This window comes from Cervus elaphus, chromosome 19 (assembly GCF_910594005.1).
Source record: "Cervus elaphus chromosome 19, mCerEla1.1, whole genome shotgun sequence".
Lineage (NCBI taxonomy): Eukaryota > Metazoa > Chordata > Mammalia > Artiodactyla > Cervidae > Cervus > Cervus elaphus.
In genome coordinates this window covers 86,924,965-86,948,003 of record NC_057833.1, presented here as the reverse complement: position 1 = coordinate 86,948,003, position 23,039 = coordinate 86,924,965, and the positions used below count along the sequence as shown (strand labels likewise).

General features: G+C 35.1%; 2 protein-coding genes across 19 annotated transcripts in view; one reads left to right on the top strand and one right to left on the bottom strand.

The window, feature by feature from the left end:
* Positions 1–23,039, top strand: part of CEP70 (centrosomal protein 70) — a 240,464-nt gene that overhangs the window by 61,209 nt on the left and 156,216 nt on the right. The window lies entirely within an intron of this gene.
* Positions 1–23,039, bottom strand: part of LOC122675417 (fas apoptotic inhibitory molecule 1-like) — a 96,631-nt gene that overhangs the window by 14,075 nt on the left and 59,517 nt on the right. For 3 of the 9 annotated variants that reach the window (XR_006335255.1, XM_043874164.1, XM_043874165.1), the window contains one exon: positions 10,462–10,562. The exons of 3 other annotated variants lie outside the window; for them this stretch is intronic. Coding sequence is in view for 4 of the 6 variants with exons in the window: in XM_043874164.1 (XP_043730099.1) it covers positions 10,462–10,562 (101 nt within the window). In the remaining 2 variants the exon portion in view is untranslated. Of the gene's footprint in view, positions 1–6,376; positions 7,082–10,461; positions 10,563–10,660; positions 12,937–23,039 lie in introns of those variants that run through there. 3 more of the 9 variants (XR_006335256.1, XM_043874166.1, XM_043874162.1) reach the window with 2 other exon arrangements.

Below are 23,039 nucleotides of genomic sequence, written 5' to 3'. Positions count from 1 at the left end.
TTGACTGTTTCAGATTTTCTCTATGGGGAATTATGTTATCCTAATTCTTTTTAACATATGTATATACTATTTTGAATCTCACTACTTTAGAAAGTTAGTGGTTTGATTTATTCAGTTTAATATTGATGTGAAATCCCAGCTAAAGTAATTTCAAGTACCAAATGGCATACTAATAGAATATGTTAATAAATCCTTACACAATATTGTCAGATTGTTCTGGAGATTTTTTAAGGGGGTGGGGTAGGGGAGATACGTTTTTGCCTAAATGGTATAGTTTTTCTTTATATTTGGGAAAATGTATCTCTTTCTTTCATGTTAGTCTTAATTCAGAGTCTGGATTGAATAAACAGTATGGTCCATTTTCTTTATTTTAATATATTCTTATAAGGATTGGGAAAGAAAATGGGATAACTATTTTTTTTTAAATGTTTGATTTTAGACAAGATTCAATTCTTAATCTAAATGGTTTAGTGCCTCAGAGCTAAGAAGGCACCTATTACTTTTTTCTAAAAAAACTTCATAGGTTTGGTTCATCTTTGAGTTTGTTTTTTTCTTTATAGCAATTAAAAATTTTAAAAGATGAGAAACTCAGTTCAAATATGACTTCTTTTTAATCCAAATTGCAATTCTGCCACCTAGTGTTTGTACATGGACTTTAAAAGAGGATTCTTTTTTATTCTTTCTTTTAAAAAAAACTAAGAATAATTTTTCCTTAATCTTTAGTTTATAAATTTAATACTCAGCTTAATAAAACTTTTAAAAGGAACTCCAACTTTTTAATGAATTAGATTGTTAATATCTCACATTTTAAATTTCATTAATTATTTTAAAAATTCATGGTATAATCAACCCTTGAACATCTTGGGTTTTAACTGTGCAGATCAAGTGATTTTTTTTTTAAAATATACATATTCTACAGTACCACATGATTCATGGTTTGGTTAAATGCACGGATTTAGGGGTTTCCTACTGCTTGGGAGTTGGTGCCCGTAACCCCTGTGTTCAAGGTTTACCAGTTAACGTTTATACGATTCAGTTTTGTGACGAGTAATTTTGCTCTCTTAGAGTCGAGGTGGAAAGAAGTTTCTTGCTGTACTGAAAGAAATCTTGGACAGGGTGAGAATGAAATGGATCTTATTTGGACTTTGCGACAAGACTGCAGAGAGAATTTCCCACGTGCATTGCCAAAATTGCTGCTGTCGATCAAGTGGAATAAACTTGAGGATGTTGCTCAGGTAACAAGAGATCATTTTTGTAACTCCATCTGGTGGTTATATTACTTTATTGATTTCATGTAAATTGTCCTTTCCTACAAACATGTTTCCATAGGTTGGATAATTTTCTGCAGGAGAAGTTTTCAGGTTTTAAACTCTAGATCTTCTGATCTAAATGGTAGCCCAGAAAGTTTTAAGATTTCAAAATCCCGAATTCTGAGTAGGTTTTCTATGTCCTTTACTAACGATAATTAAAACTTAAGTCTTGGAATAATCATCCATAATTTCTGCCAGCATATGGTAGATCCTGGGTTACTTTTACCAGCTTTATCAATAAACTCAGGTTTTCATCTTAAGACCCTTTGCAATGAATGTCTAAAATGCATATGTATTATTTGAAATTAACCTCTATTTTTAGAAGTTAACATTTTAGATCATAAATTAAATGATCTAAAACATCACTTTTACTATTTATTTAAAGCTGGGCAGTGTTGATGAACGTTTGCTTTTAGGCAGTATAGAAAAAAGGAAAAAAAATTTGGATCCAGAGAAGACACCAGATTTTAGCTACTTGATTTTATTTTCAAGAACCTATGAAAAAACAGTGGCATTATGAAATGCATTTGGTTATCAATTTTCTCCAGAAAGATTCCTGAAGTGATTTTTTAATCAGAATGAATACATTTGTTATATTAAGAGAACAATATTTATTCACCTTACTTACTTGAATTCAATTGATCTTTTAAATTTTTTCTTGTTTTATTAAATCTATATTTGACTCTATGGGAGAAGGCAAGGGTGGAATGATCTGAGAGAATAGCATTGAAACATGTATATTATCAAGTGTGAAACAGATCACCAGTCCAGGTTGGATGCATGAGACAAGTGCTCAGGGCTGGTGCACTGGGAAGACCCAGAGGGATGGGATGGGGGGAGGGAGGTGGGAGGGGGGATTCAGGATGGGGAACACAAGTAAATCCATAGCTGATTCATATTGTAAAGTAATTTTTTACTTTACATTCATATTGTAAAGTAATTAGCCTCCAACTAATAAAAATAAATGAAAAAAAAAAGCTTAAAAACTCTATAATGACTTAAATTTAGTTGAGAAATACATATTTATTTTAATCTTGTATTTTTAAAATCTTTGCTTTATTTTATTTCTCAAATTAAGTTTAGAAAGGATTTCTTTTTTTTTTTTTTTAAATATTTATTTATTTAGCTCCAGGTCTTAGTTGTGGCACTCGGGATCTTTGATCTTCATTGCAGCATGTGGGATCTAGTTCCCCAACTAGGGATTGAACCTGGGCCCCCTGCACTTGGAGCGCCAAGTCCTACCCACTGGACCACCAGGGAAATCCCTAGAAAGGATTTCTTTTGAGTTTATTCCTAGTGTCTAACAGGTTTTTTTTCAAATCATGTTACAAAATTATATGCCTTATTTAAACTGTTTATACAGTTAGGCCACATGACCATTACCTACTTTGAAAAGGAGCTGTTTTTGTCAGGATGTCTTTTTCTTTTTAAAGCTAGATTTTAATTGTTCCAGTATAGTTGTCATCTAACCAGTTATTTCTTTAAATTCAAGGTTAGTTTTCTGTGAACCCCTATAATGGTTGAATGTAAGATATAAGAATTTTTTAGTTGGCACATTTGCCTACTTCTCATGAATAGCATTCATTTCTAAGTGCCTATCCAAAAAATACATCATTTTATTATTTTGAATAGAATTAGAATAGAAAAAAATTCTTACTGTATTCTTAAGATATCTGAAACAGAGGTTTTATATTCTAGTTGTCAGAAAATAAAATAAGACAGTTCAAGCTTAATATTTCTTTAATTTGAACCCCAGGGACACAGATTTTTATACTGAGGAATTTAGTATACTTGTCTCATTTCCATGAGTGAATCTAAAGCATTGTTTTCAGATATAAGTTAATTTCCTCCATTGTGTAGAAAAAGTCAGTAGTGTAACTTAATACTCAAATAGAAAAACCTAAATGTGTATAAGCAAGTACAGGAAGATGTGAATTTCATGGTCCTAAGCCCCCCTTTTAGTAGTCTAGAGAGGAAGAGCAAAAGAATGAAAAATAGTGTGTTTTGGCTTCTCCCCGGTCCTATCCCATTACCAGCTACACTGAACTGGTAGAAGAGAATATAAACCACATTTTCAATAAATTGACTACCAGACTTCCCTAGTGGTCAAGTGGTTAAGAATCTGCCTGATGATGTAGGGGACATGGGTTTGATCCCTGGGCCGGGAAGATTCCACATGCCGTGGAGCAGCTGAGCCCATTCATTACAGCTACTAAGCCTGTGCTCTCTAGAGCCTGAGAGCCCTTAAGTACTGAAGCCCATGCGCCCTAGAGCCCATGACCTACAACTAGAGAGTAGCCTCCGTTCGTCGAAACTAGAGAAAGTACTTGTGCAGCAACTAAGACCCAGTGCAGTAAAAAATAAATAAATGAATAAATACATTTTTTAAAAAAATTGACTGCCTAAGAGAAGTGGAGAGTCAGAACTTGGTGCAAATTTGTACTGTGATTCTGAAGGTATAAGCCATGGGTGAAAATTCTGTAAAAGATTAGCCTCCCATTAATCCACAGGAAAGTATTCTTTTGGCATACTGCAGAAGGGATTTCAATAGCCATATAAATAGTGAAATTAATTCAATCATCTCTGCAGCAGATGAGTAATGAATTACATGTTAATGTCACTATTTATAGTGAAAACAGTGAAACTAACTTCACTATTTCTTTGGTTAAGTCAGATTTGCCTTCCCTATTTGCTTCCATAGCTTTCATCAAACTGAAGTGATGAGTGTTTGTAATTTAATGTTTGTATTTCAATTTAATAATTATAAATAATATACTAAGAGAATTACTTTTCATTAGTATGGCTATTTTTAACCCATAACACAGTTGAACCTCTGGTATTATATAACATTATCTATCCCAGTATTGTTTTTGTGGAGCAGTGTATTATGCTAGGAGTTTTTTTAAACTATTGTTTTAGTTCCTTAGGAAACGGTCCCCCTTATCTATATAAGAAGGACTACTGGTCCATTAGAGTTTTGGAGAAAGTGGGTGATACTGAGGTGAGGTAGGTGTTTCATATCTTTAAGCCAGTATTCCTCAATCTTTTTTCATTATTACATTCCTGAGGAGCATTGTCACATATTTTTCCCCTAATAGCCCTATCCCCGTGGGGTTTTGATACCACAGATAAGTGTATGTTCGTCTGCCTATGTACTGTATGCGTACATATACTGTATACATTAAAAGAGCAAGTATAAGAGGTAATCTTTTTCTTTAGTAGTTTAAGAATAATTGAATCAAGATTTAAGGTAAAAGTTAAAATGTAAAAAGTAACATTTCACTGTATTTGTTGAATAACTTTGATATAATTTATTACATAAATTGCAAAGTATCACATTTCATATCAAGTTAGTAATTTATGTAAACGTATATTGATAATAGTAATGTAATCAACTTCTAAAAATTACTCAAAAGGATTTTTTTTCTGCTAATGTAAAGCAATTTAAAATTAATTTTTTATAAATTATCATTAGAGAACTTAAATTTTAAATTTGTTTCGTATGAGAAAATACCTTAACTGCTAGTTACTCATTTAGATGTTGGCTTGTTTTGGGCACTTGAGAAATTAATGAGAAGTTTTATAATTTTCATAATTAAAACAATAGAATGTAAATTATTTTTATGTAATTGTCAAAGCCCAAGTTTCTCACAAATGCTCAAATGACAAATGACAAGGCAGGTAGGAGGTTCCACAGGCTACCTCCTACAACACGACTTTGAGATTGAACAGGCAATTGAGAGAAGCCTTCAGCCATTGCCATCTATTTGCAATATTCTTGTATGTCTGGTCTTGCATACATTTTGTGCTTCTTCCTTGGTCTTGATGTCAGTGCTATTTAAGTAATACCCAAGAAAACCCAGTGACATAAATTAGAAATTAAGGAATAAGACTTTGTCATATAGGGTTGAGCTTTGGGCAACCACAACTCATAATTATCAAAAAAGTGTTTCACTCGCCTCCATATCCAATTTTCTTCCCACTTCCCTTCTGTGATAAGAATGTAAGCTATAAGCATATCAAAATCATGAGGAGGATTTCCAAAATCAACCCTTCATAAAAGGAAATCAACTCTGATGAGTCTCACTGCATTCTCATGGGAGGCAGATAAAATCCTTTCTAGAAATTTGGGTTTTCTGGAACTTAGGTTTCCATGTCCACCTGAACCCAACCATCACAGGCACTCCCCAGTCATCCCCCCATGGGATGCTTTTTTATCCTACGTCTTGATAATTTCTAAGTGGCATCTGTAAATGGGAAACTGGCTGTGTTTAATAAACTAGGTACTATTTATTTCCTATGGGTAACTTACTATGATTTAAAGGATTTAAATGTATTCTAATCAATAAAGTTTTATAAAGTGATAGATACTCTTAAACTCAAGATAATTTTATGTTGATTTATTAATGTACTTTTTATATGTAAATTGCCTTTTATTAGTTTGAGTCTTGCAGCTTATATTTGTACTTTGAATTTTACCTTTGAGTATTTCTTTTTTAAAAAAATTATTTTTAATTGGAGGATACTTGCTTTACAGTGTTGTATTGATTTCTATTGTACAACAAGGTGAATCAGCTATAAGTATACGTATATCCCTCCCTCATTCAGTTCAGTTCAATCACTCCATCGTGTCCAACTCTTTGCGACCCCATGAACTGCAGCACACCAGGCCTCCCTGTCCATCACCAACTCCCAGAGTCCACCCAAACCCATGTCCATTGAGTCAGCGATACCATCCAACCATTTCATCCTCTGTCATCCCCTTCTCCTCCTGCCCCCAACCCCTCCCAGCATAAGGGTCTTTTCCAATGAGTCAACTCTTCGCATGAGGTGGCCAAAGTATTGGTGTTTCACCTTCAACATCAGTCCTTCCAATGAACACCCAGGAGTGATCTCCTTTAAGATGGACTGGTTGAATCTCCTTGCAGTCCAAGGAACTCTCAAGAGTCTTCTCCAACACCACAGTTCAAGAACATCAATTCTTCGGTGCTTAGCTTTCTTTATAGTCCAACTCTCACATCCATACATGACCACAGGAAAAACCATAGCCTTGACTAGACGGACCTCTGTTGGCAAAGTAATGTCTCTGCTTTTTAATATGCTGTCTAGGTTGGTCATAACTTTCCTTCCAAGGAGTAAGCGTCTTTTAATTTCATGGCTGCAATCACCCTCCCTCTTTGGCCTCCCTCAAAGGCCTTTAAGTATTTCTTGGTCATTTCTCTCTCTTCCCCTTCCTCTCACCTTCTCCTCTCCTCTTGCCCCTGCCTTTATTTCCTTTAAAAAAATGTTAATGGTTAATGACTGTAGAATTCATATATTCAGTGTATCATTCTACTTCCAGCTAAGTACATAATCACTTTTTTGCCTGCTTACCTAGAGAATATCTCAACAGATATCATCTTTTATTAACCTATATTAGCAATAATGGATTTTTGAGACCTTAGTAATTGCATGTATGCTTCTCCTTTCTTTTGACCCATCTCTGTTCCTGTGTACTGAGAAAAAACAGATAAATGGTTAGAAATTATAGGAGAGAAAAGTAATCTTTTTTTCCTTTCAATTTTTAAACAGTTTCAAGCACTACTTCAGATTTGGCCTAAACTGCCCCCCTGGGAGGCCCTTGAGCTTCTAGATTTCAGCTATCCAGATCAGTATGTGTGAGAATATGCTGTGGGTTGCCTGCAACAGATGAGGTATCTCCTGCAGGAGGCTTTTTGGGGTCAAGGAATAACTTGTGGATGAGAAGAGAAGTTGAGATCTGCTGGAATGTTCTGTAAGAAAGGAAAAGGCTAGGAATGATTCAGGTCAGAGCATTTGTTCCCTTCCTCCCTGTTGTTCTATCACACTCTCAAGTCTGTCTTATCCAACACACACACACACACACACACACACACACACGAAACTCTCAAGTCTGTCTTATCCAACACACACACACACACACACACACACACACACACACACACACGAAACAGATGTTTTTGTTTTTGGCCACGCCACACCACATGGCATGCAGTATCTTAGATCCCTGACCAAGGATTAAACCCATACCCCCTTGCAGTGGAAACACCGTATCTTAACTACTGAACCATCAGGAAGTCCCCTCTCTATAACAAACAAAAAAACAGTCAAAAACTGCATTTGGTGGTCCCCAAGATCACTCTCCAGTGTCATGACTCTTGGCTAAGATTTATTTTAGCAAAAGAATCCAGAGCAGAATTGGCAGAGGAAAAATTCATGGGGCAAAATCCAGAGGAAACCAGAGAGATGCTGCTACAAGTTCTTTCCAAAAGGAGTCACACTGCACTTAATTCCCTCAGCAGCAATTTGTGACAGCATGCCTGAATACTGTCTACCAGAGAGCTTGATAGAGACTTAGTTGTAGTTTGTTTGTTCGCTAGTTTGATTTTTATTAAGACCTAGTCACTTAAGTACCTTTGTCTAGCATATTCCCAAATCCTAGACTCCCGAAATGAAAATGGGTGTTGGGCATAAGCTGTACTGTTTGCAAAAGCAGTTTAAGCAGTGACCCAGTCTTATCTGTTAGGGTGGTGAGAAGCCTTCCCAGTCTGCATTCCCAGATGCCAGCCAAGGGCTAACCTTGTAAGCTTACTTTTTCAAAGGATAGCAATCTGGCTTGCTATTCTATTAACTCTTTTCTGTCCACTACCCAGAACTAAAAAATATTAATTTCTTAATTTGTATTTTTAAAGTCTTTTTTTAAGTTTGTATTTTTTTTTTAAGCAATTAACATTACAGTTAGAGTCTTCATAGTTTGCTTATTCAGTCCTGATTACTTTCACTTCCCAGAGACAACTGTTACCACAAATTTGGTGTGTATTCTTCTATACATTATTTTTCTGTTTTTTATCACTTTCATATATCCATAAAGTATAGGTATGAGATAATGTGTTACATTTAAAAATTACATAAATGTGCTTTGTCATTTATATATTGTTTTACATAGTTTTTTTCTTCCTTTATTGAACATGAGGTTTTTGAGGGCAGTCTTCTCTTGTTATGTATAAATGTAGTTTATTCCTTTCACTACTGTGTAATAGTCTGTCATAGAGATTTATTATATTTCTCCATTTCTCTATTGAAGAACATTTAAAATTTTCTCAAAATTTCCCATTGTTAACAATGCTACAGTGAACATGTTTCTATAGTCCCTTTAGGATAGTACATGTGTGAGAATCTGTGGGATTTATTTAATAAAATATCATTATGGAGACAATCTCAGACAATGAACATTTAAAATTTTTTCCATTTTCCTTCTAGCCTCAAAAGGAGTGGTTATACCGTACATTTTTTTTTTTTCTTCTTTTGGCTGTGACGCACAGCATGTGGGATCTTAGTTCCCAGACCAGGGGTCAAACCTGCGCCCCCTGCATTGGCAGTGCAGAATCTTAACCATTGGACCACCAGGGAAGTCTCTGTATGATTATTTAAAAAGCAAAACTTCTCAGAAAATTAAGGATACAGTGACTTTTTTTCTTTTTTAAAATAAATCATTTATGTTTTAAATTGTGTGATGTTCAAAACAAATTATACAAAACATTTTTTCAGGTATGTCTATGAGACATCTTTTTCAGTATGAGGACAGAGGAAGCGTCTTCTATACTTCTATAATTTACACTATTTATAGATTTTCTAATGGGATGGGTTTTACAGTAAGCTTAAGATAGTTGTATTGATAGTGTTTAAAAATGAGGCTCCCAGTTGTTCCTCAGCCTCCCTACGTTTGCAGAGGATACCTGAGGGGGAGGGGCTACCTGGCCACCTCCCTGGAATGAGCCACTTGTTTTTTTCAAATATATTGACCCCTAGGCAGAGATTGCTGTGATCCCAAGTTCATATAGGTAATTCTAATGAGTTTTCCTCTGTTAAATTTTCTGCTTATGAGGTTTTTTTTTTCCAGGTGAATAATGTCCTAGATTTAGGTTCCACATCTGATTTAGACTACATTCTTAACTGTTTATTGTCTAAGACTAGTCACCAAGTAGAGGACTTGAGATACGTATCTTAACCTGACTACAGGAATTGCCTCTAATGAGACTGTTTACATGTGAGTGGTTTGGAGATAGATACAAAATAGAGAGCCACAATCTTAATTAATTCAGCTCATTTAATTATAGTGTTTTGTTAATTCCTTGAGTCCTTCCAGCTTATAAATGCACTCTTTATTCTTCAAACTATTTGAAGATTTTAATTGTTCATTCATTATCTGGGAGCAAAAATTACTTAACCCTTTGATAGGAAAGGAAAATTAAGTTGCTGAAGTACTTATGGAATTTGTATTTTAAAAAACTGGTTGATTGAGTATGTAAACTTCTTCAGCATGATCAGAAAACTATTTTTAATATAACTCTGGGCTGATTGTAAATACAGTCATCAGTTGTATCAACCTAGTTAACTTACTGAAAGTGCCCCATATAGCTGTTCTTTGCTCCTTTTCACACACTCTTCTGTCCACCAGAAATCCTCAACTTATCTTGTGTTCTTGTAATCGTGAAACTGAATGTAAGCATACAACAAGCTTGACTCAAAAGAACCACTGTTTCAGTAAGTTAGTAATTGAAGTTTGACAAGTAAGAAGGGGTCTTTTTCCAGCTCTGATTGTTGAGTGACTTACTCTGTATTTTGTTTCTTTCAGTGATGAAGAACTCTCTCAGTATCTTTTACAGCTGGTGCAAGTTTTAAAATATGAGCCTTTTCTTGATTGTGCCTTGTCTAGATTCCTACTAGAAAGAGCACTTGCTAATCGGAGGATAAGGCAGTTTTTATTTTGGCACCTCAGGTAAGTCTTTTATATTTCAAATTGAGTCCACTATATGTTTTTGTAAGTATTAATCAGCATAATATAGGACATTTAGCAGAACAGTCCAGCTGCTTTAATTGTTTCTGAGTCATCCATAGCATTTCTGCTTTCCTGGTGTCTTCTCCTATTTCTCAATACCCAGATTCTCAATTTTCATGTTTTGGCAATGTAACTCAAATAAATGTCCCTCTATGCCTCCTTGATTTTTAACTGTAATTAATAACTTCTCATCATAGTAATTTTTATTACTACTACTGATGGTTATAAGTATTGCTATTTTCCAATAAAGTATACTTATTGTGTTAACATATTTGGATTAAAAAATAGACTTACTTATTCCTCCAAAAGGTTGTGGATAGTTGTATCATCATTGCTACTATTGCATAAATAAAGATTTTAGGGGTTCCCTGGTGGCTCAGAGGTAAAGAATCCATCTGCCAACGAAAGAGACACAGGTTCAGTCCCTGATACAGGAAGATCTGACATGCCGTGGAGCAACTAAACCCGTGCACTACAGTTATTGCGCCTGTGCTGTAGAGCCTGGGAGTAGCAGCTACTGAAGTGTGTGCGCCCTAGAACTCGGGCTCTGCAACAAAAAAGTCAATGCAATGAGAAGCCAATGCACCACAACTGGAGAAAAGCCCACCCAGCAACATACACCCAACGCAGCCAAAAAATAAATAAATAAAATTATATGTATATGTGTGTGTGTATATATAAAAGATTTTAGGTTTTCCTATAACAGCAACTTTATTTTTAGCTGCTTTATTGACAAGGTCGTTTTCAGAAATACATCAGTCTTATTAAACCAAGTTTATATGGGAGTAGAATTGGGAAAGAGAACTAAAGTTCTTTTGTTTCCTAGGAAGATTGTCACTTCTTTGTTTCTGACTCTATTCAGACATTTGTGGTTTTTTTCCACCTGGACTTCATATTGTTGAAGCTAATCAGTAACAGAGAAAGATAACTTTTCACCTCTTTGGCTAAGCTTCTTATAGAAAATAAGCTGTATGGTATTTTGATGTAATTTTAGGGGTTATAGTTCTGAATCTTGATTTCTTTATTATTAACTTTTTAACTTTTCTTTCTCATCTAGTTCAATCTTCTTATTTTTAAATCCTCAAAGGAATAACAGAATAAGATATTCCTTCCTTTTTCAAGTGTGTTTACCATTCTTTAAATGAGAAAAAAATCAAATAGAAGTCAATTGAGGGATTTGTTAGTTGTGTGATATGAGTCAGATCTATTTCATCTTAATTGTCTGTAAATTGGTAATATTATAATTTCATTCCAAAAAATAAGATGTAAAAACTTTGGATTTCATGGAATAAACAATTAACTAGTGTTAACATCCCATATCTTTTTGAACTACAATGTTTAAAGAATTAAAAGTTTAGCATCCAACCAGTGACTGTATACATGATATGACCTTCCTTTCTTTCATAAGCATCATTAGTTAATTTCATAATAGAATAAAGAAGTATTTTCATTTGGGGACCTGAAGTGTTTGATAAATCTTCTTTCCTGTTAACTTTTTGCAGATCTGAAGTACACATTCCTGCTGCTTCAGTACAATTTGGTGTTATCCTTGAAGCGTACTGCTGGGGAAGCGTAGGTCACATGAAAGCGCTTTCTAAGCAGGTATCAGCTTGCTTTAATCTTAATGTTCACTTTGCCACATGATATTTGATAAATTGTGTCATATGCTATTTCTCCCATCACATTGTTTCATAAGAGATTTCCATAACTAAATTCAGTTAATACATTTTTTAATAAAAAATCTAAGCCAAGAAATGAAGTTTCAGCAAATTTAGCAGAATGTTACTGAATGCTATTTGAAAAATTAGGATTCCTCATAGTATTAGTACCATGACTTAAATTTTAGTAGCAAATACCTATTTAGACATGCTTAACAATGGGTTTGGTGGTAACAAAGGTTGTGACATCTTTAGACCCTGTTTTTTTCATAGCATTGAGATACTCTTTCCAATTAGAATACTATATACAATTCATATGCTCTGTCATTTGTTTTAGACTGAAATATTTTGACACCTGAGTTCATAGGTGTTATAGCTTCTAGAATTCAATATACTCAAGCTGCTTTTTCAAACTGTGTATACATGCCTGAAACTGTGATATTTCAGGCATTAAATCTCTCTCTCATATTCCTTCATTTTCTTCCTAGGTCTTCATTTTCTAATCATTGCAGATAATGAGGTATTAGTCATTTTTAATAGATCAGATATTAAATGTTTACTATATTCCAGGAGCCATAATAAGTGTTTTAAGTATGCTATTTTACTCTCCTAATAATGTGCCACAGTAGTTACTGATCCTGCCTGGATTTGACAAGGTGAAAAACAAGGTTCCAAGAGATTAAGTAAGTTGCCTAAAAGCTCACAGTTACTAAGTAAAAGAATAAGTTTCAGACTTAGTTCTGTCCAACTATAAAACTAAATCTTTTTTTTTTTTTACACTGGGAGTTTTCAAACTTTTTAGCAACACTCGTCTTTTTTACGTCAAAATAAAATAGACAACAATTTCTTTTTTTTAGTATAAATATATCTTTGAAGCTGAAGTGAAACATAAGCCAATAAACAGATGCTGTTTTACTGAACACAGAATTCCAGCAAGGGTTATTGTTGACAATTGTCTCAGTATCCAGTTATTTGTATATTTTTGTTTTGGAGATAGTCTTGACTCATACAGCTAAGTAATTGCAAATAGCGATGGTTTTTCAAGAGCTTTCTTGCAAATGAGATGCATAACCATGGCCCAGGCTTGATTTGTTGGTGGCTTCTTGGTGCCCTAGAGGATGAAATGAGAGCATTTCTGCCATTAAGGAAAGGAACCCTGTATTAGCTTCTTCATGCTGAAATTCGTCATTGACAGATACTGATGGTCATGTATGGATGTGAGGGTTGGACTGTGAAGAAAGTTGAGCACTGAAGAATTGATGCTTTTGAACTGTGGTGTTGGAGAAGACTCTGGAGAGTCCCTTGGACTGCAAGGAGATCCAACCAGTCCATCCTGAAGGAGATCAGTCCTGGGTGTGCATTGGAAGGACTGATGCTGAAGCTGAAACTTCAGTACTTTGGCCACCTCATGCGAAGAGTTGACTCATTGGAAAAGACCCTGATGCTGAGAGGGATTGGGGGCAGGAGGAGGAGGGGACGCCAGAGGATGAGATGGCTGGATGGCATCACCGACTCATTGGACATGAGTTTGAGTAAACTCCGGGAGTTGGTGATGGACAGGGAGGCCTGGCGTGCTGCAATTCTTGGGGTCACAAAGAGTCGGACACAACTGAGTGACTGAACTGAACTGAACTGAATGACATGCTCTTGTTCTTTAGCAATAATTTTTCCTGAATTGAATGTTATCTAACCTACCACTAAAAGGTTTTTTAAAAATGACTTAATATATACTTATTTAGAACCTGCTACATGCCATGGTTTGTGTTAGGTATTGGTGATGTGAAACTACATTAACTATGTTGCTGCCATCAAGGATTTTATATTCCATAGGGTAGATAGGAAGCATCACTATGAACAAAGCTAGTGCATGTGATAGAATTCCAGCTGAGCTATTTCAAATCATAAAAGATGATGCTGTGAAAGTGCTGCACTCAATATGCCAGCAAATTTGGAAAGCTCAGCAGTGCCCACAGAACTAGAAAAGGTCAGTTTTCAATCCAATCCCAAAGGCAATGCCAAAGAATGTTCAAACTACTGCACAATTGCACTCATCTCACATGCTAGCAAAGTAATGCCAAAAATTCTCCAAGCTGCTTCAGCAGTATGTGAACCAAGAACTTCCAGATGTTCAAGCTGGATTTAGAAAAGGCAGAGGAACCAGAGATCAAATTGTAACATCGTTGGATCATAAAAAAGGTAAGAGAATTCCAGGAAAACATCTGCTTCATTGACTATGCCAAAGCCTTTGACTGTGTGGCTCACAGCAAACTGTGGAAAATTCTTACAGAGATAGAATATGAGACCACCTTACCTGCCTCTTGAGAAATCTGTATGCAGGTCAAGAAGCAGCAGTTAAAACCAGATATGGAACAACAAATGGGTTGCACGTTGTGAAAGGAGTATGTCAAGGCTGTATGTTGTCACCTTGCTTATTTAACTTATATGCAGAGTACATCATGCAAAATGCCAGACTGGAATCAAGATTGCTGGGAGAAATATCAATAACCTCAGATATGCAGATGACACCACCCTTAGGGCAGAAAGTGAAGAGGAACTAAAAAGCCTCTTGATGAAAGTGAAAGAGGAGAGTGAAAAAGTTGGCTTAAAACTCAACATTCAGAAAACTAAGATCATGGCATCTGGTCCCATCACTTCATGGGAAATAGATGGGGAAACAGTGGAAACAGTGTCAGACTTTAATTTTCTGGGCTCCAAAATAACTGCAGATGGTGACTGCAGCCATGAAATTAAAAGACGCTTACTCCTTTGAAGGAAAGTTATGACCAACCTAGATAGCATGTTGAAAAGCAGAGACATTACTTTGCCAACAGTGGTCCATCTAGTCAAGGCTATGGTTTTTCCAGTGGTCATGTATGGATGTGAGAGTTGGACTGTGAAAAAGGTGAGTGCCGAAGAATTGATGCTTTTGAACTGTGGTGCTGGAGAAGACTCTTGAGAGTCCCTTGGACTGCAAGGAGATCCAACCAGTCCATCCAAAATGAAATCAGTCCTGGGTGTTCATTGGAAGGACTGATGCTGAAGCTGAAACTCCAGTATTTTGGCTACCTCATGCGAAGAATTGACTCATTGGAAAAGTCCCTGATGCTGGGAGGGATTGGGGGCAGGAGGAGAAGGGGACGCCAGAGGATGAGATGGCTGGATGGCATCACCGACTCGATGGACATGAGTTTGAGTAAACTCCGGGAGTTTGTGATGGACAGGGAGGCCTGGCATGTGCAATTCATGGGGTCGCAAAGAGTCGGACATGACTGAGCGACTGAATTGAACTGAAGGCTAGGTCTTAAAGAATTTAACCTGTATGACCTGGACTGTCCTTAAGTTAGTAAAAATAAGATTGACTTTTAAACACATGATTTTGTTTCAGTTGGCCATTGTTGATTCCCCTTGTACTACTTGCATAAGTTTTTCTTTATTTGCATAAGTTTTGACAGAGGCTTCTCTGGTACCTTGGCTGGCAAAGAATCCACCTGCAATGCTGGAGATTCAACCCAGTTCAATTCCTGGGTCAGGAAGATCCGCTGGAGAAGGGATAGGCTACCCAACTCCAGTATTGTTGGGCTTCCCTTGTGGCTCAGCCGGTAAAGAATCAGCCTGCAATGCAGGAGACCTGGGTTCCATCCCTAGGTTGGGAAGATCCCATGGAGAAGGCAAAGGCTATCCACTCCAGTATTCAGGGCTGAGGAATTCCAGGGCTGTATAGTCCATCAGGTTGCAAAAAGAGTTGGATACATTTGAGCAACTTTCACTTTCAAGTTTTGATAGCTAGAGTTTGCCTCATTGTAAAAACCAGTAATTTAGATTTGAACAACAGCTATTGTTGTCTGTATTTGTATTTATTTTATTGTACAGTCATTTATGCTATACCCTTAGTTGAAAGAGAATATACTGATAAAATGTTAAACAAGAGTGATGACAAAGATAGTAATGTCAATCTCAGGATTACTTGAAAATACAGATTTTCCTTTCATACTGTAGAGTTGCCCAGTTAGAGTGTGGTTCAGATTTATTGTGTTTCAAATTCTAGTTGAACTCAGCTACAGAGTTCTGAGTAAAGTTTCATACTTATCTTCTTACCTGCAATCTAGGTCTCTACTTTTCTCTAATTTATAATATTTTATTTAAGAAAAGGATTTGTGAACATTTGAAAAATGATACTTTAACAAGTGTTCACAATAAATTTATTTTCTTGTATGTAATATATTTGTCATAAAGCGAGTACTATTTTTACTTTAGTTGATTACCCTGCCTGTATGTTGCAGGGAGGAGAGTTAATAGGGAAATGGTTATTGATTAATAGTACCACGTGATATTATTTTTAACAGAAATGAATTTTGGTGGTGTGGAAACTTATTTTTCAGGTTGAAGCACTCAATAAACTAAAAACTTTAGTTTAATCAAACTGAATGCAATGACGCTAAATAGAGCCAAAGGGAAAGAAGCAATGCACACTTGTTTAAAACAGAATGCTTACGGTGAAGCGCTCTCTGACCTGCAGTCACCTCTGAACCCATGTGTTATCCTCTCAGAATTCTAGTAAGTGACCTTCTGTACTGTGCTTGGTGAACTTCCCTTTAAATAGCGTTGCAGGAGGGATTTCCGAGTGACTGCCTTAGGGGAGCAGTGAAGACTGCAGTTGGTAATTGGAATATAATTAAAGAAGGAAACTCTTAAAGTTCTCTAAAGTTATTCTCATGTTAATAGGATGTTTGCCTTCTAGCTAATTTACCAGTGGGCTTAGTGGAAGTTAAGTTCCTTTCAATTATATGTAATTAAATTTGTTTTCTATATTACTGGTTTCTTAGAGTTGAAAGTCTTATGTAAGCAAAATGTTGGCAGCCATCATAGATTATTTACTAATTAAACTTTCCTTCAAAATGAAATTTTTGAATGAACTTAGAAAATGATTTCTTATTTTTACTTTTCCTGCAAAAGTAACAATGGGAAAGTAATAATTATGTTCAGTATATCAGGATTCAAAGTTGATCCCTCTTTAGGAAATCACGAATGAACTCACAATCCAGTGTTATATTCTGATTGTTATTGTCCATGTATGATAACAAAAGTTAAAGAAGAATAAGGAAAGAAAAGGAGGAGCTTTAAATATAGTGGTGAGAAGGGCAAATCTGGATTTTCAGTTCAGCTCATTTATCATCACTGCATGCTGACCAAGGCTAGTGTCACAGTTGCTTTTCTGCCAAGAGGAAATGTTCTAGTTCTGTCTTCTGTAGACCTGAATGGAACAAGAGAGGGGTTTTCCCAGGCCTAGTATATTATGGCAACATTACAGTCTTGCTATGTGTTTTAACTGAAGTGGGCTAATTTTTCCCTTTCTTCCCTCAGTGTTGAGAAGTGTAAATACATGGATTCCAAAATGAAGCCTTTGTGGCTTGTGTACAACAACAAGGTGTTTGGTGAGGATTCAGTTGGAGTGATTTTTAAAAATGGTGATGGTATGTATTGAGTTCTTTACAGTGCCAAATTCCTTAGTAGTTTTCATTTTTTGTCTGTTTGCTTTCTCTGAAAGGTGATGTCAAAATGTAGAATAAACAGATGGCAGCCAATCAGTTCAGTTCATTTCAGTCGCTCAGTCATGTCCGACTCTTTGCGACCCCATGAATCGCAGCACGCCAGGCCTCCCTGTCCATCACCAACTCCCGGAGTTTACTCAAACTCATGCCCATCGAGTCGGTGATGCCATCTAGCCATCTCATCCTCTGGCGTCCCCTTCTCCTCCTGCCCCCAGTCCCTCCCAGCATCAGGGACTTTTCCAATGAGTCAACTCTTCACACGAGGTGGCCAAAGTATTGGAGTTTCAGCTTCAGCATTAGTCCTTCCAATGAACTCCCAGGACTGATCTCCTTTAGGATCGACTGATTGGATCTCCTTGCAGTCCAAGGGACTCTCAAGAATCTTCTCCAACACCACAGTTCAAAAGCATCAATTTTTTGGCGCTCAGCTTTCTTCACAGTCCAACTCTAACATCCATATATGACCACTGGAAAAAACCATAGCCCTGACCAGACGGACCTTTTTTGGCAAAATAATGTCTCTGCTTTTTAATATGCTATCTAGGTGGGTCATAACTTTCCTTCCAAGGAGTAAGCATCTTTTATTTTTTAATTTGTTTACCTTTCCAATTTTTTTTCTCCATTTATTTTTATTAATTGGAGGCTAATTACTTTATAATATTGTAGTGGTTTTTGCTGTACATTGACATGAATCAGCCATGGATTTACATGTGTTCCCCATCCCGAACCCCACTCCCACCTCCCTCCCCGGAGTAAGCTTCTTTTAATTTCATGACTGCAGTCACCATCTGCAGTGATTTGGGAGCCTTTTATGGCAGCCAATAGGTAGCTGTTAATGGTCATTAAGTTGAATTTGACCTATCATAAACCCCCTTTTTTTCTCCTTTTGGAAAGTGATTTGTATAGCTTACTTACATGCATTGTTCTAATAAACCTTCCCTTTCCCCTACAAAATACAATGCTGTGTATTCCTTGGTTAAAAGCTTGTAAAGTATAAGAGAATATTTTCAGTATGTTCATAGCATTGTTTCAGTAATAGCAATTTTGATATTGCTGCCATAGTTTTATATTTTAATTAAAACATTTTACCCATATTTTATAAAAGAAATGCCTCTGAAGTAATCACACCAACCAGAAGGTAGTCATGATTGCTGCTATTCATCAGTTTTGTGATTGCAGGCAAATCTTGTAAAATTCATTGAGCTTCAGGTTCTTCCTGTCCCTGAAGATTATATCTTCTTTGTGTTGGGTCTGTTAAATGGAATTAAGTGAACCTAACTGTATGTGCTTACAACTGTTTTTAAAAGAAATTTAAAATTCTGGAGAAAAATTAACAGAACAGTTATTTTCCAGTGTTTTTTTCCAGCCAGTTCATTCTGGCTGAATTAGTTAATCTTAAGTTAATGTTATTAAGCATCAAGAATAAAGCACTTATATAAGGGCTTTTCCCCCTTAGATTTACGGCAGGGTATGTTAACACTCCAAATGCTGCGCTTGATGGATTTACTCTGAAAAGAAGCTAGTTTGGACCTTCGGTAAGATTTCTAGTGAATTTCTTTTTATCTCATATTGTATTCCTTCCACGACAAAGTTTCAAAAACTTCTTGTTGATTTCTTCCTGATATTATTATTGGTGGTTGTTCATAATCATATCCATATAATTCTTTATAGTTTACAACAATCCCTCAATACATTATTTTACTGAAACCTCATCAAGTGTAAAACTACACTTGTGACAGCAAGAGTCACATCCCAGTCTGCGGTTTTGGAGGTGGTCTCAGGAAAGATGCACTGGTGGTCGCGAGAGTGATAAGCCAGAGAAGGGCCTGCACCTCTTCTTTTTCAGCCTAGTAACCCTGATTCTTCTAACCTTCCTGAAAGGGAAGTCTTTAGGTGGACTTTCAGGATTTTTTGCTTGCCACCACTGTGAGGGGTAGACAGTGAGCAGAACAGGTTTATGGTGACAAAGAAAAAGGAAACATAATGGATTTTTAAAGTTAAATTATTATAAATCTTTTAAGATAAAGAGCAGATAATTGCAAACACTGTTGATGTATTTAATTATATAAAAATATAAGGTTCAAGTGTCAACAGACCAAAGTCAAGCCTCACCCCAGGTGTTATATTCATAATGAACAGGACAGGGGTATAATAATTCTGAATATTAAAAGAGTCTATAGAAATAAATACATAGGGAGAAGATGTGAAAAGGCTGTTCAAGTTATAAAATAAATAAGCTAATAATTATGCAAATACCATTAGTTCTAAGGTAGAAGTTCAAATTAAAAGAACAATTAGATGCCATTGATTCTTACCAAAAATTATGTTAAATGAAATACAGTCTGGAGCACTGTTGCAGCAACAGAAACACAAATATTGTCATATGCCATTGTAAATTAATATAAACCACTCTGTATCATTTATTTATACTCTATATCCAATATTTCCATAACTTAATTTAAAGTTAAAAATGTGAAAAGAGATTTATGCACAAAGGTACTAATTCTTGCTTTATTTACAGTAAGAAAAAAAAATTGGGCCACCCTTTTCAACGTTTGCTCAATAGTATAATGGTTTAAAAAATGATGAGCTTTCACATATGACAAAACATCTCAGGCATTTAAAAGTATTGTTTATAGAGAATTGCTATCAGTTTGGAGAAAGTACTATCTTCAAACATCAAGTGAAACAAGTGAGATGCAAAAAATATTTTAATAGAATGATTTCAACCTTTTGAAAAACTTTCTGAAAAATGACACACATTTTAAAATGTTTACAGAAACTAAAATGGTATAATAGACATTACTTATGCGTGGTGGGATTAAAGATGATATAATCCCCTCTGCCCTTGGTACACCTTGTTCTCTAGTTTTCTACAGTGTACTCCTTTTAAGGAGAGAAAAACATTAAACATATTTCATGATATAATATAGGGCCATACAGTTAAAAAGATTTTTCCATGCTAGTTATTAATAACTTCATCTTTTACTTAATTCTTCATTTTTTTAAACTGTGAAATATTTTAAACATGAAATACAGATGATAATTGACAATATTTTTGTGCTCTTAAACCCAGATTTGTGTAGCTATTTAATAGTTTAATGACAGATGTTAACATGTTTTCATATTTACTTTTTTAAAAGACAAATTAAATATGCAGATAAAATTGATGCATTCTTATGATCTCCTTTCTCACAACTGAGGATTTACCATTATTCTAAACTGTAATATATGTATGTTTGTGCTTTAACTATATATTATATATCCATTGAATGTTTTGAACTTCCAATAAATAACTATTGTATCACATGTAATCTTTTGCAGTTTACTTTTATTACATGTTTCGAGATTTACCAAGATTAATACGTGAAGTTCTAATTTGTTATTTTCACTTCTGTATTAATGTTTTGAGTAAATGCAAAAATTTATCCATTCCCCTATTAGTAGCTATTTGTGTTCATTTGAACCTAAAGTTTGTACACTTCTCTTTACTTACATTTGGAAGAGTTCTTTAGTTTATATAGCCAGAAGTGGAATTGCTGGGTCATAAATCATGTATATCTTCAGCCTTACCACTGTTGCCCATGTGGCTTCCAGAATGTTTATACCAGTGTTATGTTTCTCCCCAGAAATATCTCCTTGCCAATCAGACTTGTTAGTTTTTTGCAAATCTAGTGGATATCACATGGTGTCTCATAGAGTTTTAATTGGCATTTCTTTGGTTGAATAATTTTTCGGTGTTTATAATTAGTGTGTTTTCTCTCTGTTGTGAATTACCTAGGTTACTTTAAGGTTTATGCTTTTTGTATTATTTTTAAAAAATCCTTCACTGTACAGTTATCTTAAAGATGTTGTCTTTTATTTTCTGAATTTTAAACTTGACTTATTTTTTATCTCTGCAAAAGTTTAGTCCTAGTATTGACTTTTTTGGGATTTAGGTTTTTTTGACTACTCTTCTTGAGTCCCTTTTGAGGCTAAAAGTTGTCTATTTCTTCATTGTTTTTTTAATTTATTACTGTACTATTTCTAATATCTTCTTGTAATTTTACAACTTCTGCTATGTTTAATTTTTTCTCCTTCTACATTTGTAAAATTATTTAGTATGCAGTATTTTTTCCATATTAGTCTTCTCTAGATTAGTCTTACAGGTTTGCATCTTAGTATTTTTAAAGAATGGGCTTCTAATTTTTCTGTTTTTATCATTGATTTCATCTTTATAGTTTCCTTTCTTTTACTTGTGTTAATTTTGTTTCAGATTTTTTGAAAGAGTACATTGTATGTGTTAGTCGCTCAGTCATGTCTGACTCTTTGTGACCTCATGGACTTCAGCCCGACAGGCTTCTCTGTCCATGGAATTCTCCAGGCAAGAATATTGGAGTGGCTTGCCATTCCCTTCTCCAGAGGATCTTCCTGACCCAGGGATCAAACCCTGGTCTTCTGCATCGCGAGCAGATTCTTTACCATTTGAACTATAGGGACATTAATTTCCTTTTTTTAAAACCATACACATATTTCTTCTAACTGCCTTAACTGCTTCCCATAAATTTTTTTCCCTTAAGTTTTAAAATGTACTTGTTTGTGCTTTTTTATAATGCATCTCACTATATAGAATTTACTTCTAAATGTTTTATTATTTCCATTTTTATTTCTTCAAGTCCTGAACTAGTTTAAATTATTTGGACTCCCAAATTACATTGAACCTTTTTGTTGTTGGTGTCTCTATGATGTCTTAATTTTATTGTACCTGACTATTGTCAGAGTTTGTGGTCTGTGTAAGATCAATGTCATATTTCTTAAGATTATTTATGTATTACCATAAGCCCAGTTTTTCTAACTATCACATTGAGTGTGATATTCATTGATTGAAAATATTTCAGATGCTGTAGTTATTAACTGTAAGATCATAAACTGGTCTGTTATATCAAATTTGTTGATTATGTCCAGATCTCTATTCTCATTAAAGTTTTACTTGTTTGTCTCTTCAGAGGTATGTTAAAACCTGCCCTTATAATTGGTATTTGTGAGTTTCTAGCTTGCAATTTTGTTAATTTTCTAATTGTGATTTTAATTTGCCTTTTCCTAGTGACTAATAATGTTGGCCAGATTTTCATGTGCTTGTCAGTCATTTGTATATCTTATTTGGAGAAATACCTATTCAAGTTTTTTGTTCATTTTTGAATTGGGTTATTATATATGTCTTTTGAGTTATGAGTTCCTTATATATATTAGATACTAGACTCCTAGTGGATACATTATTGGCAAATATTTTCTCCCATTCTGTGGGTTTGTTCACTTTCATGATAGTGTCCTTAGATGCACAAAATATTTACTTTGATGCAGTTCAGTTTATCTATTTTTTCCTTTAGTTTCTTGTGTTTTTGGTGTCAGGTCTGAGAAATCATTATCTAATCCAGTGTCATGAAGATTTACACCTATGCTTTCTTCTGAAAATTTTAGTTTAGCACTTATCTAGGAGGTCATTAATCCACTTTTAGTTAATATTTTTGTATGGTACGTGGTAGGAGTCCAGTTTTGTTTTTTTGTGTGTGTTGGTATCTAGTTGTCACAGCACCATTGTTGAAAAGATTGTTCTTTCTTCTTTGATTTATCTTGGCGCTTGTGTCAAACATGAATTGACTATAAATGTGAGGGAATTTTCCTAGTA